The following is a 26172-nucleotide window of genomic DNA, read 5'->3' as shown; positions in this document are numbered from 1 at the left end:
AGTTTGTGTGTGCTTGCTCTCTGTCAGTTTCTGAACCTCTCTTCCCAGTCTCTCTCCCAGCTCTCTTCTCTTCCTATGATGCCTTTCTTACTAGCCCTGTGTAGTTCAGATTCACCTGGACACTCAGTGTCTCCCACAGATCTCCCTGCCTCTTCACTCCTCTGTCTCCTGACTTTCATTCTGCAGCCCCAGTTATCTTAAAACACAGCTCTGAGCCCTACCTCTGCTGGATAAACTGAGTTCTTCAGCTGGGCATGTAAGCCCTACACACTGTAACTGCCATAGCTTCCCTTCACAAATCCTTCCCTCCTGAACTGAGTCATTGCAGTCCCCTCCCCAAACCCCATCTATGCCACCTCCACACCTGCATCCTTCCCCTTCACTTTATCTCGCTATGTCAAATCTTCACCATGATTTAGAAATAACCTTCTTTGTGTCACCTTCCCTGATTCTCATAAAGGAGACCCCACAGAGCTCCCTCACCCCCTCCCCATGTAAGGATGTAGGTTTTACCAGAAGAAGGCCCTCACCTTTCCCACCACCCCACCTCACCACTCTAGTCCCCTGATCTTGGACTTCTGGCCTCCAGAACTGAAAGCAATAAACTGTTCCTGTTTATAAGCTCCCCCCACCATCATCACCATTTTACAGTTGAACAAGTAAGGCCCAGAGAGCATTAGAGAATTAGGGAGTCTGCAGAGCATAGAGGTTAAGGATGAGATTTTGGAGCTTGAAAGACTCGGGTTTGAATCCTGCCCCTGAACTAACCTCTTTATTCCTCATTTGTAAAAGTTGGTGAATGACATCTACTTCAGGGGATGTTAAGAAAATTAAATAAGGTAGTGGATATGAAAATCAAGAAACTCGGTCTGAGACATAGTTGTCGTTCATTGCCATAGTTTGGGTTCCCTCACAAGCAGACCTTGACACAAAGATTTGGGGGCCAGTAGCCTAGGAGGTGATCCCAAGAAGCAGGTTGAGAGGATAGGGAAGTGATTCAATGACGGGAGGCAGGCATGTAACGCATACGGATATAAGTAGCTTCTCACCATGGACAGCTTGTGTTTCATTCTCTCCGAGACTGGAACATGCCTGGGAATCGGGAATTGTCCCACTGAGGGACCAAATCCTAGAGTATTTATCCACTCACTCTGCATGCTGCTTGGTTGAGGGTTACTCTGGGGATGTTAATTCTGCCTCTCACTTCCACAACCAAGAAGGCCTCCAGAGACAGGGGAAGCACTGCAAGTTCAGAAACTGTTTGCAGGTGATCTCTGGGGGTCTGAGTGGGGCACTGATAGCATCAGCTATACTCAACAAAGCCTGGTGTCGCCTGCCTCAGCCACCTGTCTCCACACCCCCACCCTGACTTCCTGACTTCTCTTGTGAAACTTTTTGCAGCTCCAGGGAAAAGGTCAAATGGCTTTCAGCCTGTGCCAGGCCCCCATTGAGATTTTATGGTCCCACATGGAGTGTCCTGCTGTCCTTTCCCTCCTCTTCCCGTGGGAATCACACCTTCAAATGGCCCCTTCAAGATGGCAGCCCCACCCTGATGGTCCAGAAGAGGAATCATGCCCTAAGAAGGATTGTAGGTACCACAGGTCAGCTTCCTACCTTCCCAGCCCTCCTGTATATTCCTGTGTGGCTTGTCCCCTACCATCACCCTGGCCTCATGCCCTCCTCATGGACCTGTGGCCCGAGCTTTGCAAACTGGTGAAGAGATAGCTGTAATCTGATGGGCTTAACAGATGATTCACCCTTTGCCCCCAATACCTCCTTGCCCCCCATGAAATGTCTCCATTCATTTCTTTCCATTAAGGCACATATTCACTGATTCATCATCCACCTGACATCCTCAAGAAAACTTCATGAGCCAGTCATTGTTATCAGCACCCCCATGAGGGTCATTAGACTAACTGGGTGACTGGGTTCTCAAGAGTTCCAGCAGGAAAGCTCCAGAGGGTAGGTTTCATGGAGCACCAGGCTTCTCTAGGACCAGAGAGAAGGTCTGTGGCAAAGCCAGGACTAGAGCCCAGGCCTCCCTAGCACACCAGGGGCAGGTGGAGGGTGCCAACTCCTGGCAGCTGAGAGTTGGGCTCATCAAAAGCCAGACACAAAATCAACATCTACTGAGTGCCAGGCAGGTTGGCACTGCACAGCTGTCCTGAGAGAACAGCAACCCTGATGAAGGGAGCCCAGGCTCCCTGTGGTGGGGGTCCAAGCCAAGAATGGAAGCCATTGAAGGGGCCCCTGGTGAGTGCTGAGGGGGGAAGACAGCTCCTCCCAGCCCTGATGTCCTGCTAGGTCCTGCCACCCAGGCTCCAGCTAGGCAGAGGTCAGTGTCTCTACATACAGGCCTTTGGAGCCCCCCCATTGTCCTTCTCAACCCCCTCCCTTCTTGCAGGTTCTGTGGAAACAGCCTACTTTGCCAAAATTTAATCCTGCCCCCAAAGACCTTCCTTGGCCCCTCCCCAAGTGCTCCAGGCTGACCCTCTGAAGTCCCGGGGCTTATCTTACTCCTTCCTTCCTAATCAACTAGGGAAATTTTCAGATTTGGAGGTGAGGAAGAAAAATTAGGTCACCTTAAGATTTTCGTTTTGACCTGTTTATTCTCCTCTTCCCTCAGGCCCCCTCCCCCAGTGCCACTCAGGCTGGACATCTGTCCCAGACCGAAGCTCACCTTCCACTGCCCTTGCAGTCCAGAGGGTAGTTGGACTCTCTGAATTGCTGCAGTCCCCTCCTCAAACCAGGGAGGAGGCTGGTATGCAGGGTGCCCTGGGCCAACCCCCCAGTTTAGCCTCTGCCTCAGGCCTCAGTTTCCCCCCTTGGGACTCAGTTTCCCTATCTACTAACTTGGATCGGTGATGCCCACTCCCTAGCCCCAGAGAAAGAAGGTCTAGGGAGCTCACAGGTGAGGAAGGACCCAGTGCTCAGCGCAGCCTGCTTTAGGCAGGGTCCTCCTCGGCGCGGTACCCCTAGGCCCTGCCGCTCGGCTCCCCTCCTCTGCGCGCCCCTCCTTCGAGACCTTCCCCTCCCTGCTTTCCCACTTCCCGTCTCTCCCCTGCCTCTGCTCCCGTCTGGCTGCCGGCTAGCTGTTTAGTGGGCCTCTTTCCCTCGAGCCTCCCCACGCCTCGCTGTTCCGCGCCCACCCCGGGGACCCAGCGCCCCCCCGCCGCCGCCTCGGGACCCGGAGGAGCAGCCCGAGCCCCCGCCACTCCCGCCAGGCCAGTCCCCGCCGCAGCGCGGGCGGGCGGTGCGCAGCCCCGGAACCCGCAGCCGAATCACCGGCTGGGCGCGAACCCGCTCCGACCGCCGGCCCCAGCCAGGTGAGGGCAGCTCAGAGACCGGCAGCTAAGGTTTCTCCTTTATCGGAAGCGAGGGCAGGGGAAAGCGGGGGGAAGAGGGCGGAGGTGTGGGGGAATTGGGTCCTTTTTCCCTAAAAGGAGGACCTGAGTGCTTTTTCATTAAAAAGGCTCAAGGGCTTTTACTCCGAAGGGATAGATGATGGAAGGTCTTGGAGAGAGGGTCTGGGGTACCCCTTTCTGAGGGAATTTTTTTTTCCATGAGAAAGGATTAATTGGCTTCTGTAAAAAACGGCCTTACCTGCTTGGGAGTATGCGAGGCTTTCAAGGTATGTGTGCGTAGGAGGGGGCTCCTGGCGGAGCTTGAGGAAAGAGGTACTTACGGAGTGGGGCTTGGAGGAAGCGGGGCTGAGATCCCCTTAGCCTGACATCGTTGCACCTTCTCTTTCAGTTTCCGGGCGCTGGGTCTGCCCAGTTCTCTCTGTCCCAGTTTTTTCTCTTTGAAGATGATTATTTTGAGCCCCACTTGGGCAGAGTGAGGAACAGCCATCTCCTCTGAGCTCTCATGCCCACCTGACACCTTCCCACCTCTGACCTGCTCTGGGACAGGGATTTAGGAAAGGATGGGGAGGTAGGGATCTGGGAAATGGGCAGTGGTGGCTGAAACGGAGGCTGGGTACCTGACATGCAGGAGGACCCTCCAGCACTGGCAGGCACACCAGGCTCTGTAGGGAGATTACTGGGGATAGGGCTGTTAGGTGCTCCTGGGGCAGGACAGGCTATGGGAGCAGCAGGGGCAGGAAGAGCTGAGATGTTGCCACACTCCAGCAAGGCAAAGCGGTAGGGTTTTGTTTGTTGGTGGGTTTTATTGGGTTTTGTTTTCTTTCTCCTCAACCCTGGCTCCCAAGACTCATTCCACTTATCTCCCTTCCTAGTTTTGCAGAAAGGGAAACTGAGGCAGAGGACAGGTGGGGTGGAAATACCTATCTAGAAGGAAATGGTGGTGGAAAGGGAGTCACACTGAATTTGGACTTAAAAGACCTAGGCTGAAGGCTTGCCTCAGGGCTCCATGGATGACCTTGGGCCAAAATGCTCTTCCTTGTTGGGAAAGCCGAGGCTTTCTCATCTATGAAATGGGAAAGGGCCCACCTATCTTGCAGGTTTGCTGTGGGGTCCCACAGCAAACCAAAGTGCTTTGTAAAAGGAAACGCACTAAATATTCCTGAGATGCAACCTTCACCATTGCAGATGGGCCCCCTCCTCCCTCCCTCCCTCACCAAAGGATGTTTGTTGCCTAGCCCAAGGGGCACCTTTGTAGGAATTAGAAAAGGCACCTCCTCTGGAGGGAAAGAATGTTCAGCTGAGGTACATTCTGGCTTGAGATCTTTATTATGAGAATTAGAAAAGGCACACTTTTCACCAGGTAAAACAACTCTACTCAGTTGGGCAAACAGAATGTGGGCTAGATTCCAGTGCCCACCTACCCTCAGGTGAACATCCTTGTGTAGGGTACACCTGCACAGCTACACCTGGGAACCCTTCCTAGCAGGCCCCTAGTGTCTCTAAGTGTATTTAGAGTATTTCCTATAGAAAGAAATTTCCTACGGAAGGGTATTTCCTATAGAAGCCCACATCCTAGCTGGTTGCCAGCTCATTTTCTTTCTTGCTTTGTCTCCCTTCAGGGCCTTTGGGTATTTAAACCCCAAAGCCTATGCCCTGCTAGGAAGCATGATGGAATCCCACCATCGGACAGTGACTCCTTTGAATTAAACAGTGCCTTTGCCAAGCTCCAAGGGCTAGGAGTTACTGAGACCCTAACCCCATATATACGTCAAGAACTTAATCAGATCGTTTTTCTCAAGGCCAAGAACAGAAGCACCTGCACACTTGGGCTGCACCATTCACAAACCGTGTTCACACCTGCTGTCTCAAAGCACCTTTGATGTAAGCTTCTGAGGCAGGTCACCTCCCTATTTACAGAGGAAGCCATGCCCAGAGAAGTTAAGGAACTTACCTAAGACTTCCTAGCATGTAAGTGGTAGTGCCAGGACCCAAGCCCAGATCTAGTTGTCAGTCCTCCTGAAACCACCACTGCTGAGCAACAAAGCTGCTGACCTCAGTCTTGCCAAAGCTCTGCTAGAATTACTGCTCTCCTTCTTTATGCCCAGCAGTCCCTGGCTGTCCTCTTCCCTTGGAAACCAGCCCCCAAGCCCAGAGTAAGGAGTCAGTGTCCCCTACTCCTATTTCATGGTGGAGGGAGCTACCTCAAAGCCCAATTCTTCTGGTCTCTTTAGTGCAGGAAAGAGGGAGTCCAGAGGTCCTATGTGGGAGTTGCCCCTTGAGTGGGTCAGAGGCCAAGAAAAGGGTCAGGGATCTGCTATTTCCTTTCCTGCCCAGATGGGGGTTGAAACAGTGGTCATCACAGAGGGCATCAGTTCAGAGACCCACTGCCTGAATCAGGGGGCAACCAAGGACCACACAATAACCACAGGAAAATGCAGCAAACCACAGGCTGAGGGAAAATCGGAGACCCCTGACCACCCCCTGGATTCTCAGGGACCCTTGAGGCCAAGGGTAGGGGAATGGGTATGCCCAGCATATAGGTTTATAGGCCTTTTCAACCAGAGCATTTCTAACTGTATCTGTAGTATGCGTGTGTGAAAACTTGTAAAGGGGGTTCTGTGCTCACAGGAGAAAATTAAAAAGGCTGGGGTAGGGAGCAATCACTGGCTTAATCTAATGATTCCCAGTGTGGTCCCTGGACTAGCAGCATCTGCATTCCCCAGGAACTCATGAGAAATGCAAATTCTCAGGGCTTATCCTAGACTTACTGAATGGAAACTGTGGGGGTAGGGCCCAACGATGTGTGTTTCAACAATTCCTCCAGGTGACACTGAGACCCACTAAAGTTTGAGAACCACTGACTTAGTCCAAGTGTGTAGGAGGCTGAACCCTAGTTGTGGGTTCAGGGCAGAGCTGGGGAGGGAAGCCATCTCACAGTCTAGGAGCCCTGGGCACGTGGGGGTGACCCCTGCCCAACCCTCTTCTCTTCCACTCTGTCTCCTATCCCAGGTACCATGTTGCTGCTTCTGGTGGGCCTGCTGGGCCCGGCTGCCAGTTGGGCACTGGGCCCAGTGCCAGGCTCAGTGGAGCTGCGATCGGCCTTCTCGGCTGCGCGCACCAGTCCGCTGGAGGGCACGTCAGAGATGGCGGTGACCTTCGACAAAGTGTATGTGAACATCGGGGGAGATTTCGATGCAGCCACGGGCCGGTTCCGCTGCCGCGTGCCAGGCACCTATTTCTTTTCCCTCACCGCTGGTAAGGCCCCGCATAAGAGCCTGTCGATGATGTTGGTGCGCAACCGCGACGAGGTGCAGGCGCTGGCCTTCGATGAGCAGCGGCGGCCAGGTGCGCAGCACGCAGCCAGTCAGAGCGCCATGCTGCAGCTCGACTACGGTGACACGGTGTGGCTGCGGTTGCCCGGCGCCCTGCGGTACGCGCTTGGCGCGCCTGGCGCCACCTTCAGCGGCTACCTGGTGTACGCCGACGCCGACGCGCCTGCGCGCGGGCCGCCCGGGTCCCCGGAGCCGCGCTCGGCCTTCTCGGCAGCGCGCACGCGCAGCTTGGTGGGCTCGGACGCGGGCCCGGGGCCACGACACCGGCCGCTCTCTTTCGACATTGAGCTTGTCAACATCGGCGGCGACTTCGACGCTGCGGCCGGGGTGTTCCGCTGCCGCCTGCCGGGCGCCTACTTCTTCTCCTTCACACTGGGCAAGCTGCCGCACAAGACGCTGTCGGTGAAGCTGATGAAGAACCGGGACGAAGTGCAGGCCATGATTTACGACGACGCCACATCACGGCGCCGCGAGATGCAGAGCCAGAGCGTGATGCTGGCGCTGAGGCGCGGCGACGCCATTTGGCTGCTCAGCCACGACCATGATGGCTACGGCGCCTACAGCAACCACGGCAAGTACATTACCTTCTCCGGCTTCCTGGTGTACCCCGACCTCGTCCCCGCTGTCCTGCCGGGCCTCGGGCCTCCGGAGCTCTGAGCCTCAACAGGGAGAGGGGCCCGGGGGCGTGCATGCCGAGTTGACCAGACCCAGGGCCGCAAACGCACCCCCACGCGAGCTTGATGGCAAGGCTGGACTCTGCCAATAAAGTGGGCCTGCGCCGGCGCCTGTCTACCCAGAGTCCTGTGCTATGTTGACTGCGACGCTTTTGTGTCGGTGGTGCAGGAATGCACTGACTATTGCATCAGACGGCAGGATTTGGTCAGACGGTGCGAGGGTGCGGAGGTGGGAATTTGAACCCTAGTAGCTTGATCTCTGTGGACCCCCGCCTTCATGCCTCTTCTTCCCATTAACCTACGATGTCATTCTTAGGGCCTGGTTGATAACTTCTGGTGACAAGGAGTAAGACCTCTGTGGAGGTGTGGGAGTCAGGGAAAAAGTACATTTCTTCTTCCAGCAGGGCATATGAATGGAATGAGAGGTTGATATCTGGTTGCCCCAACCCCTGCCCTCCCAGGATAGGGGGGGTAATTCGCTCAAAGCAGGTGTTAAAAAATTTACTCTGACATAGAAAGACACAGGCTCCAGGAGGCCAGAACAGAACGTTTTATGGGAGGAGCTACACAGGTTCAGAGATACAACCAGCCAGCCTCAGCTTGTCTCTCAGTCAGCCCTCTCGCAGCCTCACTCCCTCTGAGGTGTTCATCTGAGCCTTGTTGAGATGGATCAGAAAACATTTCTCACCCCCAAAAGGTAATATTCCTCCACCTGCTTCCCTTCATTACAACTGGCACCACCTTCAGTGGCTACCTGGTGTACGCCGACACCGACACGTCCAATAAAAAATGTCTGGTCTATTCTCCTAGCCCAAATGGGGAACTTGGAGGCTCAGGGACCCCAGAGCATTGGTTGGACTTAAAGGAGTTACCTAATTTAGGACTGGGTGCTGAGCACTTACAAGGTTCCATAACTTCCACAGAACTTCTCATGGACTTCCAGGGTAGGAGTCAGAGGACTTCCAGGGTAGGAGTCAGAGGGTCTGACCTAGCCTTTCTTAGAGACAGTTTCCCTTTCAGCATCTCTTAAACACACTTCTCAGGCTTGACCCAACTCACACGTGTGCAATGCCTGTAAATCCTGCCTTTAGCCCTGCGACTGCTGTCTGGGCCTTGGAGTCCAGACTCTTAGCCTGTCAGACCCAGGGAAGAAGATGGGTGAGGGGCAAGCTGGGGTTCAGGGTACAAGCCAAGCCCAGAGACCTGAATACAGTGGGAATAATGAGGTGCTATAAGGAAATCCCTGCCTGGGAGGGGTGGGGCAGTGGCAGGTTGGCATGTGAAACAAGAGGGTCAGGGGAAGGGGTCAAGGACTGAGGCCCAGGGCCCCAGAGAAGGGGCTGGCCCTGGGGACAGAAGTCCTTGCACAGGTCCCAGAGTGTTTCCTGTGCTAGAAGGATGAAGACCTGGGCCCAGTGGCCCCTCTCCTCAGCCTCACTAGCCTCATGGAGTTGGTGGACACAGGACAGGCCTGTGAGGAGCAGATGTTTAAAGTCCGAAGGGCTAAGAGGAGGCCCTTTCTGCAGGTTCTGGAACTGCTGCAGCTGTTGCTTAGCACCTTTCAAGTCACTGGGCACATGGTGGTGCAGGAGCAGCCTGAGTCGGCGACCTGGATGTGTGGACGCCAGTTCCTTGTCCTGGATGTACAGCTGCCTCATGACATTCAGCTTCAGCCCAGCCCAGAGCAGCTGCAAGGGGAGCCTTGTAAGGGGTGGGCTGGGGCTTGGGAGCAGGGTGAGGGGGTAGCAGGGCAGGAAACAAGACTGGGCCAGGCAGGCATAAGCAGGCAGTAGACCCGTGCTGGTTTGTTCCTCCCTCCCCAGCAGGCCCAGCTTGAGACACCCCCTTCCCAACCCTGAGCTTAGGGACATCTGGACACTCCCACCCGCATGTCCCAGGCTGGAGGAAAGACCTCAAACATCACTTCCAGGACCTCTGGCTCCTGCAGGCCACCTCCCACACCGGCACTGTCCATGGGCTGCCCTAAGGCAGCAGAGAGTAGTCAGGCCCCTGCCAAGCTCCACCCTGAACACCCCAGCCTCCCAGAAATGCCCCTTGGTTGCCAGGTAAGGATGCCTAGAGGTTCTTCTATGAAAGAACAGAAATGCTATCCCATGCCCCCCTCCCTCTACACACACATGCACGACATTCACCCTCCTAGACATGTCTGGTTCCAAAATGGCGGTCCCAAACCTCAGCAAACATCCATGCTCCTCCTCGAACTTATACAGTTCCCTTAGCAAAGAGCTCCAGACCAACAGGTCACAAAACACTGCACTTCCTACTTACCCGCCCTACAATCATCTGAAGACAGTGTGACCTAAGATAGTGCCACTTACCCTCCCCAAGGGTGGAGGACCCCTTTGAGAAGAACCTACTTCTTTGTTCCTTAGTAGTGACTCTGTGCAGAGGCCAGGCAAGGCAGAGTCTGTTGCAGTTTCTCTCATCCCACACCCAGGTGCTGCCTAGCCCTTGACTGATATTCCCTGCTAGGTCAAGATCATTATCCAGGATAAGACTAATTCCAGGGCTAGCATTGAAGGCACCTAGGACTATCTCCCTTCGTTTCCCCTGAACCTTTCTTGTTCTGGAGGTGGGACCCACACCACTACCCCTACTGCACAGGTCAGCCTGGTACTCACCATGTATACAGTTCCTAGGCCCTGCTAGGCTCAAACGGAACCAACTTTTATCAGCCTGCAGCCTTCCTTGGCTCTGATCCACCCTACCCTGAAGCCCCAGTACCTGCATGGTGCTGAGTTGTAGACACCCCAGGGAGAAGGCAAGTGGCTACCACTAGCCAAGCCAGGAACTGCATTGTCCCAGCCATGCTTCACCACGTCCTCAGAGTCTTCTCCCCAGCTGCTCTCTGCTCCTGCATCTGCCTGACACACACCACAGCTCCAACTTTCCACTGCAGGCTGCTCTAGTGTTCCCTGCTTTGCATGTCAGTCTGCAATGCTAAACAGGGAGGGGCTGGCTCTGGCTTCCCAGGGGCTCTTTCCATTCCATGGAAATGTGGAATCTGGTTGTTGGCAGTAGTAGCCTGGCTCCTTGCTTGTCAGGCTCTCAGCCTGTTCTTGCCCAGATGGGAGGGATGCTTTAGTGAGAACACTTTAGAAAAAAGGTGTTTGGTAGCAAACAGCTCTAGCCTGGCCCTCCCAAGCGATAGCAAAGAGCCCAGGCAGCAACACTACCTTGCCATCTGTCCTCACCCCCAAAACATCCTGCAGCCGAGTCCAGTCCAGCCCAGCCCAGCCTCCAGGGAGCCCCTCAGCAGCCAAGAGCATCAGCTGCAAAGCCCTGTCCTCCAATTGCATGGCAGGCTTGTTGGGTGGCCTTACGGACAGGCAGAGCCAAACACTTGCATCTCAGGCACTCAGCTACCAGCTGAACAGACCCCAGACTGGCTCAGGCAGGGAGTCTGGCCCCTAGAAGACAGATTTGCAGCTTCTATCTTTTGCCCCAGCCCTGGGACCTCCTTTGCTTGCTTATATTCTCAGCTGAGGCCAGAGTCCAGGAAGATTCCCTTAGCCCAAATGTAATGAGCTGTCAAGTCACAGGGAAAAGAATACAAGGTTCAAGACTCAAAAATGAGCTGTGGCTCTTCCTACTGGCTCATGGAACTCTGTGGATATCTGGATGGGATAAGGATGGATGGAGCTTTCCCTGGTTCCACCCAAGCCCCTGGAACCATTAGCTGCCACCACACAGTCTGCTCTGACAAGAGACCTCCTCTAGCAGTTGTTGAAGTTCCTCCAGTGGGCCATCCCACACAATCCTGAGCCCTGTGGACTGTGAGAATTTTCTATTTCAGCTCCAGAATCCCTTTCTCAGAAGTACATCCAGGCCTGCAAGTCAACTTGTCTTCAACTGCACTAGTGTCCCAGCTTGGAAGAGTCTTTCTAGGGATCAGGGAAAAAACCCTGACTGCATCTCCCCTCTAAGTCAAAGCTTCACTTCTACCCATGATAAGCACACAGAAATGGTAAGTCTAAGCAGGATTTTATTTACACAGACAAGTACAGATAAGGCGCTTTCTAGGATCCACATGCCTTCCCTGGAGCTACTTGGTTTCAGGTTTCTTGTCTCCAGCTTCAAGCTTGAGATTGTCAGGGGGCTGACGATAGGCAGGGAAAGCCTCCCATGGGCTGTTCAGGTCAAACTTGCGGAACTCTTGGGCCAACTCCACTGGCTCGGCTACCACCCGTTTCACTTCGTCATCATAGCGTAACTGCAGAGAAGGAAGGCAGGCTTGAGCACCAAGGAGAGCCTTGTTCAGAAGTCACTGAGCCACTAAGCCCTTCCCCAAGGCCATGGGTAACTTCCCAGCCTTTGTACTTCTGTCTTTACCTCCTGTCCCAGCCCTTCAGTAAGTCTCCATCCACATTTGTGTTACCCATCAAGTCACAGGCAAACCATGGTCTCAAATGGCCTCTTCCTCATACCCTGCCATCACCCCTGCCCACCATTGCCACATCATGAGCTCTAAGCTCTTCCTTTTGTGGAACTGACTTAGCTCACCCATCCACACACTCTTATAAGGTAATGGTAAGCATCTGCCCTGGATTAGGGAGCAAGTCAGTGGTCTAAAAGAGTAAACCTAAACTGACAAGCACTCAAGTTCAGGCCACGTGACCTTGGCATTATCCCTGCCAAAATGCAAGGCAGTAAATCTGGCATGGCTTTTCTCGTTATTGGAGGATCAGCTGGAAAAGGTAAGGACAAACAGGTGCTGCGGTGCAGAGGCAAACCAGAAAAGGGAGTCAGCAGAGCAAAGTAAAAGGGAGGAGAGGGCAGCAGCTCTAACCAGAAGTCACTGGAGAAGGAAACGGGACCATGCAAAACACTAAGAAAACAGAAGCATTTAGGTACTGAAGTCATAGGCTGTCACTACCTCAACATTTCTAAAAAATTACTTGGTTACAAAAATCACATATGTGTATGTATACAACAGACCATTTTCCTGCTAACAAACCACCTGTTTATGACATGGGAGGTAAAGTAAAGCACCAAAATTCTTTACAAGGTCCTTGTATTCACATGTTACTGTTCCCATCTCTGGTCATTTTTAAGGGGTGAACATTTAGTGTCTTCCCTGTCAGCTGCTTTCTCAGAGACCCAGGGCAGGGTAAAATGATCCTCTACTTTCATATCTTGGGGACAGACTAAATGTGTCCTCAAGGCTTTCTCAGTCATTAAAATGATCAGTGTTAATGGCTAACATCAACTGAACATTTATAATACACCCGACTTCAGAATATATATGATTTAGTTCACTACAAATCTATCAGTTAAGTACAATTATTGTTCCCATTTTGCAGATGAGAGAACTGTCATAGAGAAATTAAGTAACTTGCCCCAGATTACAAAAGGAGCTAGGATTTGAATCCAGAGACTGAGCTCGTAAACCATCACAATACAAAGACATTATTTCTGGCCATGCCAGGATCCCCCAAGTTCCCTGCCAGTGCCTCCCTGAGGCTGCTGCCCCAGTTCCAAGGCTGCTCCTACCTCAACGTAGCCAGACAGGGGGAAGTCTTTCCGGAAAGGGTGTCCCTCAAAGCCATAGTCTGTCAGGATTCTCCTTAGGTCAGGGTGGTTAGCAAAGAAGACTCCAAACATATCCCAAATCTAGAAAAAAGAGGCTCTCAGGCAACCAGTCCATCACAGACAAACGGGTGAGTGGCTGCACTACCTCCAGTAGTTTCAACCACTTCTGCAACTCTGGCCCAGAGGCAGGATCCACCATGTCCAGTAACTCACCTCCCTCTCATACCAGTTGGCTGCCTTATGCACAGAGACAGCAGACTCAATGGGCGTCAGCTCATCTGTATAGGTCTTCACACGGATCCGGGAGTTGAAATGCAAAGAGAGCAGGTTGTAAACAATCTAGAAAGAACAGTGAGAGATGAAGGACCAATATGGCCACAGGCTGAGGAATCTGGGGCAGGAGTTCCTAACTGGGGGCATCAATGATGAGGATACAGGGTGGGTAGGGTACCTACCTTCTATCCTTAAGCTCAAAACCTCAAGATCCTCCTGTACTTACAGCTGCTTCCAAAGGCCTAAGCAGTGCTGTAGCTCAGCACGTCAACACACTTATCTCTGCTCACACTATTCCCTTTGTTGGGATGTCTTCCAAACCCCCTCTCACAGCCCCAGTCCTCACCGGGCTAATTCCTGGTTCCCTGGTCACCCATTAAGATTCAGCACCAACATTCTCCCCTCAAAGAAGTCACCCAGACAGGGCTGAATGCCTTTCCTGCATTCTTACAGGATTTCTTTAACATCCCTCATATTATATGTTGTTACAGTAAGCTCTTTGTGTTGCCTTCTCCCTTACTGGAGTGTGGGGGACTCCTGGAGGGCAGGTCTTAGGTGTTACTTCTCTCTCAATTCCAGGATCTGGCAAATAGTAGGTGATCAGTAAACATCAATAGCTAAACATATTGGGGACTTACCATAATGAATACCAGCAATCTACCTGTACTATTTTATTTAATCCTCACAACCACTATATGAGGTAGATACAATTTCATACTTATTTTACACATAAGAAAACTAAAGCTCAGAAAGATTAAACAAAGTGTTTGAAGTCACATAGTCTGTTTATGGCAGAGCCAGGATTCAAACTTGATTCAAACTCAAACTGATTCTGAGGGCACAGTTTAACTCCTGTGTCATATTGCTTGACCCAAACTGAAACTAAGGAGGTTATGGTTCCCCTGGTTAACTGCTACACTAAAACTGATCTGTTTTTAGTTTACTCCCCAAACCTCAAGTGTCCCGACTGACCTCAAAACGGTTCTGCAGGGTAGGTATGTCCACTGCCGTCAAGTCAGCCAAGGATCTGAATTGTGCATTGGTGTGATCCCTGAGGAAAGTCAGCACTGGGATGACTCCATCAGGATGGATACAGATCTCTAACTCACTGAAGCATGACATCTGCATACATGGAAAGAGATGGAAGAGGGAACAAAGAGCTACTGAGATATCAGATAACTTGAACTGGAGTCCCCTGGTTTGAGACAGAGAAAGAAGCCCAAGTTGGAATGGAAGAGTCTGATTTTGATGAGCTACTCTTACATGCTCTGAGAACATGGTTCTTTCTTGACCTCAACCAAACAACAGTAGTGAATGTTACCTGAACATGCTGGACATACTTGGGCATGATTTCAGCCACATACTCTCCAAAAGCTGAGAGTTGCTTGTGAACCACATCATTCCGTGGTCTGACAGTGCCTGGAAGGAAAAGCATCTTTAACAAAGGAATGGAGAAGGCAGCAACCAACCCTGTGCCTCTTGGGCTTGTAAGGGGTGTTGTCTCCCAGCAGGGCTCCTGGCAGAACCTTGAGAAAGGTGAGGGTGGAGGGTTCTTCTTCCAGGGAACATGAAGTGATGAAAACAGAGAAAATGCCACCTACACAACCCATAAAGGTTCTCATTATTACTGCAGCTGAGATATTTGCCTCTTCTCAAAACAACTCCAGGGTTCTTTCTTCACAATGCCTGCACTCTGCAAAAGCAGCATGGACCTCAGCTCTCTTACCAGACTGGGAGCTCTTTAAAGGTAGGAATGAGAACTTTTGCTTCTCTGTATCTCTTTAGCACCTGGCTTGCAGCAGGTTCTCAAGCTAAGAACTTCAGAGCTGACGAGCCCTCACTGATTACCTGGTTGAAATCTTTTTTGTTGTTTTGCATTGATCAAGAAACTGAGGCCCAAAAAAGGGGAAATGCCAGGTCTCCTGACTCCCAGATGGCTTATGTTGAATGTAACGTATCTCCATACTCTCATTCTTACAACCCTAAATCACTGAGCACCCACGCATTACAGGCTAAAAGTAATGGTTAAATCTGCCTTTGGCAGCAGGCTTGCCCATTGTCATTCACAAGTGCTGCTCCCCTGGACAATTATGTCTCTGGACTGTTTCCTGATCTATATAGTAGGAAAAGCATAATACTATCTACCTTATAAAATTGTTGAGGACTAAATAAGATCATTCACTAAACTGTTTACTAACGTGCCTGGCACAAAAGCACTCAATGTTAGCTACTATTATTATCGAAAGGCTTTGAGGCCCAAAAGTTGTTCCCTTCTCAGTTTAATCAGAGAAAAACGGAATCTTGGCAAAAGATCAAGGAGCAACCAGGGCCATAACAGAGAGGCCTAAGGGAGTGCCATTTTCTGCCTGTGGAGTGAATATCGCTGCAGTTAAGGTCTCCAGGGACAAGCAAATTTGCCAGGAGGTAGGGCATCCCAGAGCAAGGGCAAACATCCGGTGAAGGGAATGAATGGGTCTCCTCCTGTAGTTCCGAAAGGGGTCGACTCGCACATACTCACGGCGCGTGTCGACCGCAGCACTCTCCCTCCTCACTGGCAGCGGCAGCACAGAGGGTAGCCCGGCCACTGGACGGAAAGCTAAAAAGACAGTGAAGCGCCGGGTGAGGCCTGATGGGCTACCTGCGCTGGGTGCACCGCCTTTCCTGCCCGGGGCCTCAGCCAGCTGCCCCCTGCTCACCCCTGCCCAGTGCCACGGACTCCACGAGCCCCCGCCACCAGCTCCTCGTCGCCGCCGCCATAATCTCTGGAGGCCGACCAGGCAGCCGAAGCTGGAGTTACAGGACACGGAGCCCCAAGGGCACGGACCGGAAGCGGAAGTGTGCATCTCATCTTCTTCCGGGCTTCGGAATGAAAGGAGGGAAGGCCCGTAAGAAACCGAAACAGGCAAGTAGGGAAACTGTGAGGTGAACGTGGCCTAGCTTGGTGTGGAAGAAGCTGGAGTGAAGGCGAGGACGCTAAAGAACCGGACGGGCGAGCGGAGGGTAAGAGGCGGGGGTTCTGGGTTTCACATTCCACACCCCAGCTTCTATCTGAGCTAAGCTTTTGACGAGGGCCGGAGGGTTTGGCGTGGCGGGCTTGGGAGAGCGCCGGGAGAGGCGAGGGGGACGACTGTTTCCCTGGAGACGCAAGGTAGAGCGGAAACACTGCACTTAGCGATGCGCCTTCTGTACCCCGTGCTGGGTATGGCTAGGTTTAGTCTCCAGTTCTGGGACGGAACCTTGTGGAATCATTAGGGCGAGGTTAGAGCTAGGGAGCTCAGAAGAGAACAAGTGTGAAGCTGACAGATGTCCCAAGCCAAGCCACATATTGGAAGGTCTGGACTCCATGGAAGAGAGGCCTGGGCCACAAGGATGTAGGGGTCTTTTATGTCGGGTTCTGCTGCCCCAATTCTCAATAGTTTTATGCCCAACAATTATGTTGTTAGTAAGGCTTTTTTGCCAGGCTCTTAAGATAGATCATAGGCTTCCTCCAGCCCCTTGCTTTCCCGTGTTAACCTAAATCCCAAGCCTTTTGTTACATTATAGAGAGGAATATTCCGTTTTCTCAGGGAAATGCCCAGAGCAGGAAATTTTATTGATATCATTAGAGATGGGGTGCCACTGCAAGAATGAACCCACCTTTGGTTGAAGGAGGGCATCAGAAATGTCATTAACAGGGCCAGGACTTAAGGCCAGTCTGGGCCCACTTTGCTATCACTTTTGCCTTCTTACCGTGAATTGGACTATTGGGTTCATAGACTGTGGATCCAAGAAAGTTATTAAGGGTGGTGTTGCTTTGCAGACAGCTGGCAGAGAGAGAAGTTGGCTACCATGGAGTCACCAGAGGAGCCTGGAGTATCCATGGATGAGAACTACTTTGTGAACTACACTTTCAAAGACCGGTCACACTCGGGTCGTGTGGCTCAGGGCATCATGAAACTGTGTCTGGAGGAAGAGCTCTTTGCTGATGTCACCATTTCAGTGGAAGGCCGGGAGTTTCAGCTCCACCGGCTTGTCCTCTCAACTCAGAGCTGCTTCTTCCGGTCCATGTTCACATCTAATCTGAAGGAGGCCCACAACCAGGTGATTGTGCTGCAGGATATCAGTGAGTCTGTTTTCCAGCTTATGGTTGATTATATATACCACGGGACTGTACAACTTCGATCTGAGGAGCTACAGGAAATTTATGAGGTGTCAGACATGTATCAGCTGACATCTCTCTTTGAGGAATGTTCTAGGTTTTTGGCCCGCACAGTACAGGTGGGGAATTGCCTTCAGGTAATGTGGCTGGCCGACCGGCACAGTGATCCTGAGCTCTACACTGCTGCCAAGCACTGTGCTAAGGCCCGCCTGGCCCAGCTGCAGAGCACAGAAGAATTTCTCCACTTGCCCCACCATCTACTCACTGATATCATTGCTGGTAAGTTGAGGGAGGAGGTACATCATACCCAGCTACTTGGGTATACTGTGCAGTGGCTGTTGTAGTTCAGGAGAAAGGAACCCCCAGGCTTCTTGGTGTTGGTTTACATTGTTATTCCTGGTAGGGATTTAGATACCTTTGAGAGAGATTGAGCTGAGATTCAGTGCAGCTGCAGTCAGAAACTTCCTTATAGAGGAAGAAGCCAGGAAAAAAAAAAGCAGCACTTTTTAATAGATAAAAATATTAAATTAAAAAACCCACTTACCTACAAAAGGTTGTGGGAACCATTTGTATTTATATTCCAATCCCTCCCATGCACAAGTGTTCTCATCCATTCTGTGCTTTGCATGTACGTACCTATGAGACTAGTTACATACGGAAACTGATGGTGAGTCAAGATATCTACAGAAGAAACTTTTAAGTAATCAGCCAACTTTAGATAATAATCCTGACCCTGCTATATTTTCAGGTGTAAGCTCTGCAGCCTATTAGATTGCTTCTACGGCAGATGAGAGCCTATCAAGCCATTCAGTTTGATTAAAACAAGGCAATTTTAGATTAATTTTTCATATACATATACATACTTGGTGGTAGTCTAACAAAGTGGTTCACATGTTTAAAGCCGCTGGCTCTAAATTTCCCTTTTGGATTGTTAGATTATCAATGACCATGCCTTTCCACTGGCACTCACAGATGGAGTTCCATGTTCCCAGAATCCAACAGAGGCAATAGAAGCCTGGATCAATTTCAATAAAGAAGAAAGAGAGGCTTTTGCAGAGTCACTCAGGAGTAGCTTGAAGGTAAGACTTACTTTTCTAGGGTTGGGACACTGTAAGATCTATGCATTCCAGCCATCTGGCCTGGTCTGGCCTCTTGGATAGCTGATGAATAAGTTGTCTCTGGCTTTAAGTTGATAAGAGCTAGAGAGGAGGATATACCCGTGAGCTCAGAAGCCACTAACCTCTGAGCAGCAAAGCTTAAGAAAACCACTTTCATTATTGCATTACCAATCTGAGCACCCTTTGTCTGAAGCACAAACTCATGATAGTTTTTCAAAAGCTGGAAATGAGTGCCACAGATTCTCTGCCCAGCATAAAATGCCTGGAAGAAAGTGATTGGAGGAGTCAGGATGACACACAGTAACTAGAGGGGAGGAGGTCAGAGCAAGATACAAGTGTGTGGCCCAAGACCTTAAGGTTATACATCTCAGCTGAGGCCCTAGACCTGATGCCTATATATATATTTTTTTTTGTATCAATCTACAATTACATGAGCAACATTATGGTTATTAGCTGATGCCTATAATTTTAATTTTGCTGATAGGAAATTGGAGAGAACGTGCACATTTACTTGATCGGAAAAGAGTCATCTCGTACCCACTCATTGGCTGTGTCCTTACACTGTGCCGAGGATGACTCCATCAGTGTAAGTGGCCAAAACAGCTTGTGCCACCAGATCACTGCAGCCTGTAAGCACGGTGGAGACTTGTACGTGGTGGGAGGGTCCATCCCACGGCGCATGTGGAAGTGCAACAATGCAACTGTGGACTGGGAATGGTGTGCACCTTTGCCCAGGGACCGGCTCCAGCATACCTTGGTCTCTGTGCCCGGAAAAGATGCCATATATTCACTGGGTGGCAAGACACTGCAGGATACCCTCTCCAATGCAGTTATCTATTATCGGGTAGGTGATAACGTCTGGACAGAGACAACCCAGCTAGAGGTGGCTGTGTCAGGGGCAGCTGGTGCCAACCTCAACGGGATCATCTACTTATTAGGTGGGGAGGAGAATGATCTGGACTTCTTTACCAAACCTTCCTGCCTCATCCAGTGCTTTGACACAGAGACAGACAAATGCCATATGAAGCCCTATGTGTTGCCTTTTGCAGGCCGTATGCATGCAGCTGTGCATAAGGATCTGGTATTCATCGTGGCTGAAGGGGACTCCCTGGTGTGCTACAATCCCCTGCTAGACAGCTTTACCCGGCTTTGCCTTCCTGAGGCCTGGAGCTCTGCCCCATCCCTCTGGAAGATTGCCAGCTGTAATGGGAGCATCTATGTTTTTCGGGACCCATATAAAAAGGGGGATGCCAACACCTACAAGCTTGACCCTGCCACTTCAGCTGTAACTGTCACCAGAGGCATTAAGGTGCTGCTTACCAATTTGCAGTTTGTGTTGGCCTAAGGCTACAGGGGGAAGAACAGCTGATTTTTGCCCTCCCCTTTTCCAGCGCCTGACCATTCAAACTCAAACTTGAAGTCCCTGGGGCTCCAATTCACAGTACTATGTCAGTTTTTGCCAAGAGTTAGGAAGGCAGCAAGCATCTCGGCCCTTCCTTGAACCCACAGAGGTGATCTGTTTGGGGTTTTCTAGACTGCTGCTGCTCACCTGGCTGCTTGAACAGAGAATAGGCCAGCCTTTTCTCAGACCTTAGGCACAGCCTCTCCTCTTTACCTGATCATTGTTAAATAGCATTCCTGATCTCAGGACAGAAGGAAAGATACCCAATCTTTCTTTTTTCCTACAGCCTGCAAAGTGGCTAGTTGGTAATTTTTTCACAGTGAATTAGATATTAGAGTTTTCCTTCAGGCTTTGGCTGAGAGAATGGACTAAGTCAAAGGTGTCCTTCACCAGCAAGAGTCAACTCTAGAATTCAAGACATTCCATCCATTGTTTTCTCATCTATCTGTCAGGAAATGTATAGTTTGGTTTTATTTTTGGCTGACTTCAAGGGGTTAACCAGAAGTTAAAAGGGTTATTTCTGATAGCAGAAACTTTTTTCAAACTCAAACATTACAGGTCTCTCCTCCTTTAAAAGTGCTAAGCTAAGTCAAGAGCTAGGAACTGTTCATACAAATAAAGTTTTTTAAGAGAGATGTGTGTCTGTTTTGAATTCTGAAGGAGTTACTTCCTAATGGGAACTAATTACATATCCACATGTTTCTAATAAATCAACTGCAATACTGATTGAATCCCATACTTTCCTACAAACAGGATAACTGCTCCAAAAAGGAGGAGAGCTCCATGGGGCCAGTGAATTGGGATTCTGATAGTGGCAAAGAAGAGCTGAGTATTTCTCTTTTCCTATTATTAAATATCTTTGAGTTACAGTACTAAATATCACTAGGCACATTGCTAGGTGCACAATTTCTTTGACCCTATTCAAGAAAATAGACACTTGCTATCCCTATCCCATGACCCTATGAATAGAAACCACACTCAGTCTTTCTAGGTATACAACAGTGTTATTTAGGAAAATGAAAAAAGACAAGGAGTAAAATTATCTACTACTTAGCAACATTTCTGTTATGTCAAGCCTGGGCTTAAGCCCCATTTTGTTCCTGTTAAACTTATTCATTCTGTAGCAAGCAAGGCTGTCTTTAGCTCTTTCAAATCCAAGTACTTCATGTCTATGATGTATGAAAAGACTCCTTTGCTGTCACTGCAGTGATTTTGTGGAATTCTTGGAGAACTTTAAATTGTTCAGGTCTGATGTGGACATGTGAGCGGATCTTGGTGATGGCACGCACAGCCTCCTCTGGACTCCAATTGTACACCTGAAGTACAGGATTGGGAAATCAGAGAAAGTGTTGCAGTGGCCTTAACCTAATAACAGATGCTAAAAGGCTCCCAGATTCTCATTTTAAAAAACTTGATGGAGTCGGGGGGTAAATAAAAACCATGTCCCATATATTATAAATAAGTAAGCACTTCAACCCCCTCAGTCAACCCATCCTGCAATACTATGCAACAGGGTTGGGGATGTCAGTATTTCTACCTAATTCTTGCTTTGCTGAACCCTGGAAAAAGACTGAGTAAGTGAAGCTGAGATCCTAAATTCTGCCTGCCTAGGCCTAGATGTCCTCCCTGAGCTAGGCTGTTGGTTACAAGTTTCCTGGAAAGAGTATACAGTAGACATTTTTATGCAACTTGTCACCATAGCTAGAAAAACAGCACTTTTTAAATTTAACGAGGAGGGTTATCTTTGTGTCCTAAGGATACTTACTGGTTTAGAATTCAACAGAACCAAGAAAATACAGGTTTCTAGCCTGTTGGGTCAATTTTCACTTGGCCCAAAATAGCCTCCTGAGACCCTGTTACCAGCAAAGTCCTAATGACCAAAGCTTTGGTACTGTTAAAAGTCATATACTCACCAGTTCATCACACAAACAAAGGCAGGCTAGTTATCTTTACATTTCCTTGTTCTTTAAACTATCCATGACTCTGTAAATGCTCTGCAGGGGCCAGCCAGATGGATAACAAAAATGAGTCAAGCTGGGGGCATGTAGCAGAATGATGGACTAGAGAGTATTTGCTTCTAAATATTAAAAGCATCCCACCTGCTGATCGTAACAGGCAAAATTCTGTTGGATTGTTTTTAGAAACTAATGTCCAGAACTTTACCCTGAAATACTTGAAATTTGAGTACAACAGAGCTGCAAGTGATCGGTACTATTATTTACAGTACTAGATTTCCTGACATGCTATTTATAACAAGTGTTTTTAGCTTTCTGCTGGTGTTAACATCCTTTGCACCTCCAGTTTTTGAGTGCCTGCTGTAGGTCAGTGCTTGGAATACTTTCTCATTCAAGCTTCATAACACGTTTAGATTGAGGAAACTGTACATTAGAGAGGGGAAGTCAATTTTGCCTGAGGTCACACAGCTGGCAGGTGGCAATGCCAAAGGTAAACCTATCTGCAAAGCTCAGGTGCTTTCCACCTTCCAAAAGCCTCAAGTTGAGGGCATGGCTCCTTCCAGCAAAGTACCAAACAGACCATACTACTGGAGTTCTGGAAATCTGCTGTAATGGAATGGAGCCAGTCCAGAAAGACCTTTCCTACCTGAATCAGATATGCTGCCACCATAGTGGCACTTCTGGAGCGCCCAGCCTTACAATGCACATAGACACACTGGCCCAGGGACTGGTACTTGAGAGCAAACTGGACGCCCTTCTGGATATCAGCCAAGGTTGGGATTCCAGTCATGTCAACCGTGCTGAGCCGCAGCTGCTCGACTCCTACTTTCTTCCACTCCTGGAACCAGATCCACCAGCATAAAAAAGAGAATGAAAAAAGTCTGATGTGAGTGGTATACACATGGGAACCCAAGAGGCAACAAATCAATAAGGATTTACTACAATGTGAATATACTGTTCACTGTTTTCTAAACAATAAACTTCTTACAAAAATGTCTTTAAAATGGCTGATCTACATGGTTGGTCTTTCATCAAACAGCTGTGCTTCTGAGTTAGAATTATGTCTAAGATTTAAAGTTTTCTTAAAGTACTCTGGGTATTTGAATATTTCACTGCAAAATATTAGCTGTATAAAATTCAGCTACAAAAGTTGTGTAATTATCTATGGTCTTGCATAATTTTGGCACCTGTGCAGTGATCCAGCTGCAGTGTTAGGCCACTATATTTTGCAAGAGCTTTCTATTTCTCTGTCCATTAAGTCTCCTCTATTCTTACCACTTTTTTTAGGGTGTGTGATAAAAAATAGGTTAGTAAAATTAAAACAATATACCTACTTTTGCTACTGCAGTATTACCAAGGCAAAGAAAAGAAGAAATAGGTGAAATAAGGCCTCTGGCAAACCGGGCAATTTATATTTTTTTCTTGCTTTAAAACTTCAAATAGGCTCCAGCTATTCTTATTAATCTCTTTAGCTGGAACCAGAGACTTTATGACACTGAATGAAGGTCAATATTTTATACTGTTCATGAAATTAACAAAAACAGCAGAATTATACAGCATGTGTCTTAGCCATCAATTATTCCAGAAATACCCGGGGAGCTGCTAAATTCCTCAGACCCACCTTAAAGCTCCTGACTCAGAAATCTCTGGGGATTGTACTTAGGAATCTGGTATTTTAAGAAGGCTGCCAGATAACACTTAGGCATATTAAAATAAGAGAACCACTGCCTTGGAGATTTCTCCAGGGGCTAGTGCAATAATATAGCCACATCCTACAAATGTCAGTCCTTACACTTACAGAGACCAAGCACTTTTTTGTGACTCCTCTTATGTCACAGGACTGACCACACTAAGGAACACTTACTATTTTGGCTAATAACTCATGAACTTTGTGTCAAAGTGCTTTGGGAAATCTCAGGAACTGTTATTCAGTTCTTAAAAATATACGTCATCACTAATATATTTTAAGTGTGAGTCACAAATATTTTCAAGGTTTCAAAAAATCCATGGGCTGAAATAATAGGATCTTCATTAGGTTTTATCAGTATAGTAAACAAGAAAAATAATAGCGTAGTGCTAATGGATGTCAAACACTAAAAAGATAGGGCAACATCTAATGACCATTATGGACAGTTCCACAGACAGGCATTCACATTTAATGAAAATTATGTTTTAGGCCTGAACTTCATAACAGGACTTTGGAGTTCCACTATGTCTCTAACATATGAATAAAAGTTTCCTCAAATCAGAGCCAAGTGAACCCTATGCAGTTTTTTAATGGTGGTTTTATGATAAACTTCCCAGGGGATGAGGGAGGCATGGAGGGCGTACTTTTCGTCATAAAGATTTTATACAGCCTTCATCTTGAACGCCTGATCCGTATTTTGTGCTCAGTAGGTCTATGAATGAAATCAGCAAGCCACAGAAAAGTTGCCTTTCAATTCTGGTTACTGATTTGAATTACCGAAACTAAGAATACATTTGTGTACAAAGGAGTGGTGAGACTGTGTCAAATCTCTTTTTAAATGCCTTTCACATCAGTTTCTATTTCACAACTAGTTTCTACTTCCAGCAGCAGCCATTTAAGCTTACAGGTCTAGACCCTCCTCCCAAGGAGGCAAAAAAGCCTGGGAGACACCTGTGTCCCGGGCACGGCCCCCGCGGCACCGCCTCTTCCGACCTCTTCAGGTTCTCCCAGGCCCGGGGCGGGGATCCAGGCTGCCGGTCGCCCCCGCCCCGGCTCCCCCTCACGGACCCCGGCCCCTCACCTTTGAGGAGTTGCACAGGAACCTCGTCTCATACTCTTCGTTCATGGTGATCACCCCGCGCACGTTCTCGTCCTGAACCAACTGCCGAGGCAAAGAGGGTGATCAGAGGGGCGGCCGAGATCCGGGCGGCCCTCGCTGACTCCCAGGCGCGGCCTCCCGGTCTGGCTCACCTGGCGTGTTATGCTCCGCAGCGGCAGCGCGCCCAGCAGCACGACGTGGTCGATGCGGTGGTACCACTCGCGGCGCGCCCGGCCTAGCATCTTTCCTCGGAATAGCGTGTATAACAGCGTCGGGTAGAAGAGCAGCCGGGCCAGGCCGGCCTCCAGCACAGCGCCGGCCGCCATTCCGCCCCACCCGCCGCGGCGCCGCGGCGGCTCGGTCACCCCTGGGCTCGCGACCCGTGGCCGCCAGGACAGCCAGGAGTCGCCGAGGACGGGGGCTGCAACTGGTCCGCGTCCTCCCGCGAAGGCTAAGCGGCCGGCGCGGGCTCCCCGGGCTGAGAGGCTTCGCACGTGGCCCCCAGGGACTCACCGGAAGAGCCGGGGGGCCCTGGGCCACCACCGCGCCTCTGGAGGAGGGGCCGCCGTCCACGGGGGAGGGACCAGGGGCTCCTGGGCGCGAAACCGGGACTGCGACTGAAGGAGGGCGCGACCAGGGCCGGAGACCTGTGCAACTGTGAACCTGCCGGTGGCCGGTGACACACCTCCCGAGGGAGGGGACTCTTGACACAGATACGTGGAACCGTGACCCCTGGCGAGGGAGGTGAGGCCCTGGCCAATGGCCTGTGGGCCTGTGACCCTCCCCAACCCGCTGCGGGGGCTGTGACCTCATTAAAGGGGAGATGAGATCAGAAAGACTGTGGTAGTGGCAGCCCTGAAGCGGAGAGCGGAAGGAGCTTTGAGCCTTTCAGCACTGGGTAGGGAGGGTTTGATCCCGGGCAAACGGGTCATGGGTTTAATGCCAGGGTTCTAGTTCATGAAGCCGAAGAATGATCTTCACAAACACTCAAGGTAGGAGAGCAAGGTACAGGCTTTTATTTAGACATGAAGTGAGAGAATAGAGCTCCTGGGGACAAGAGAGCCCATAGTGGTGCGTTGTCTAGGGGGTTTTATAGGCAGTTGAGGATTTTTCCAGAACATGAAAAAAACTTCGGGGTGTGGACTTGCATCACCTGCCCTGTCCTCAAGGTGTCTATATCTTTACCCTAGAGAATTAGTGTGACCTTAACTTTGCATAATGCTTAACAGTTTCAATGGGGACTTCTTTGCCCATTGTTACATTGCTTTCACTGTAAACATTCCACCCTGCTTTTCCCGGAGGCCCTCACCCTACTCTGACTAAACCCACCGTTCCTGTCTCAGGTTGATTCGGTCCTTCCCACCCGTATAGCTGCCTGAATTAACTCCCTCCTCCTGACCAAGCTGGAGTATATATATAATATGAAAAAAATTTTAAACGCACAACCTACTGCTAGGCAGAAAAATAGGTAAGAGCAGGGTGGAAAGAGAAAAAGGCCAGAAAGTCCACTAAAAAGACCCAGAGTTAATCAATTAAAACTCAGAAGCCAGGAGTAACTTAGCCTGGAATGTTTGAA

At 49.9% G+C, this 26172-nt stretch overlaps 5 protein-coding genes across 7 annotated transcripts; 2 read left to right on the top strand and 3 right to left on the bottom strand.

Annotated features, from left to right (window-relative positions):
• Positions 1-2471: 2471 nt before the first annotated feature.
• On the top strand, positions 2472-7495 carry C1QTNF4 (C1q and TNF related 4). Of its 2 annotated transcripts, none has more exons than XM_036892036.2 (2): positions 2472-3326; positions 6375-7495. In XM_036892036.2, the coding sequence occupies exon 2, from the start codon at positions 6380-6382 to the stop codon at positions 7352-7354; it is 975 nt and encodes a 324-aa protein (XP_036747931.2). In that variant the 5' UTR covers positions 2472-3326; positions 6375-6379; the 3' UTR covers positions 7355-7495. The 2 variants fall into 2 exon arrangements, with proteins under 2 accessions (XP_036747931.2, XP_036747933.2); XM_036892038.2 differs by lacking the exon at positions 2472-3326 and adding an exon at positions 3911-3933.
• An 841-nt stretch (positions 7496-8336) lies between these two features.
• Positions 8337-11244, bottom strand: FAM180B (family with sequence similarity 180 member B). Its single transcript, XM_036892059.2, is given in 4 exon segments — positions 8337-8711; positions 8714-9059; positions 9284-9354; positions 10117-11244. Coding segments are annotated over 4 exon segments (549 nt in total). The 5' UTR covers positions 10202-11244; the 3' UTR covers positions 8337-8664.
• A 115-nt stretch (positions 11245-11359) lies between these two features.
• Positions 11360-16118, bottom strand: NDUFS3 (NADH:ubiquinone oxidoreductase core subunit S3). Its single transcript, XM_036892056.2, has 7 exons — positions 15894-16118; positions 15716-15793; positions 14519-14616; positions 14170-14319; positions 13138-13263; positions 12886-13005; positions 11360-11605 (listed from the first exon to the last, which is right to left on the bottom strand). Exons 1-7 carry the CDS (start codon positions 15952-15954, stop codon positions 11438-11440), a joined length of 801 nt encoding a protein of 266 aa, XP_036747951.2. The 5' UTR covers positions 15955-16118; the 3' UTR covers positions 11360-11437.
• KBTBD4 (kelch repeat and BTB domain containing 4) lies at positions 16057-20488 on the top strand. The gene is made up of 4 exons (XM_036892011.2): positions 16057-16197; positions 16997-17614; positions 18308-18414; positions 18938-20488. Exons 2-4 carry the CDS (start codon positions 17026-17028, stop codon positions 19796-19798), a joined length of 1557 nt encoding a protein of 518 aa, XP_036747906.1. The 5' UTR covers positions 16057-16197; positions 16997-17025; the 3' UTR covers positions 19799-20488.
• A 351-nt stretch (positions 20489-20839) lies between these two features.
• On the bottom strand, positions 20840-25278 carry PTPMT1 (protein tyrosine phosphatase mitochondrial 1). Of its 2 annotated transcripts, none has more exons than XM_036892057.2 (4): positions 24749-25272; positions 24579-24659; positions 22457-22648; positions 20840-21171 (listed from the first exon to the last, which is right to left on the bottom strand). In XM_036892057.2, exons 1-4 carry the CDS (start codon positions 24920-24922, stop codon positions 21025-21027), a joined length of 594 nt encoding a protein of 197 aa, XP_036747952.1. In that variant the 5' UTR covers positions 24923-25272; the 3' UTR covers positions 20840-21024. The 2 variants fall into 2 exon arrangements, with proteins under 2 accessions (XP_036747952.1, XP_057363685.1); XM_057507702.1 differs by lacking the exon at positions 20840-21171 and adding an exon at positions 21183-21849 and having other exon boundaries at positions 24749-25278.
• Between the last annotated feature and the right edge of the window lie 894 nt (positions 25279-26172).

The sequence above is a fragment of the Manis pentadactyla genome, chromosome 9 (genome assembly GCF_030020395.1).
Source record: "Manis pentadactyla isolate mManPen7 chromosome 9, mManPen7.hap1, whole genome shotgun sequence".
NCBI lineage: Eukaryota > Metazoa > Chordata > Mammalia > Pholidota > Manidae > Manis > Manis pentadactyla.
The sequence above is the reverse complement of the archived record's forward strand: the minus strand, read 5'-3'. Positions and strand labels throughout refer to the sequence as shown.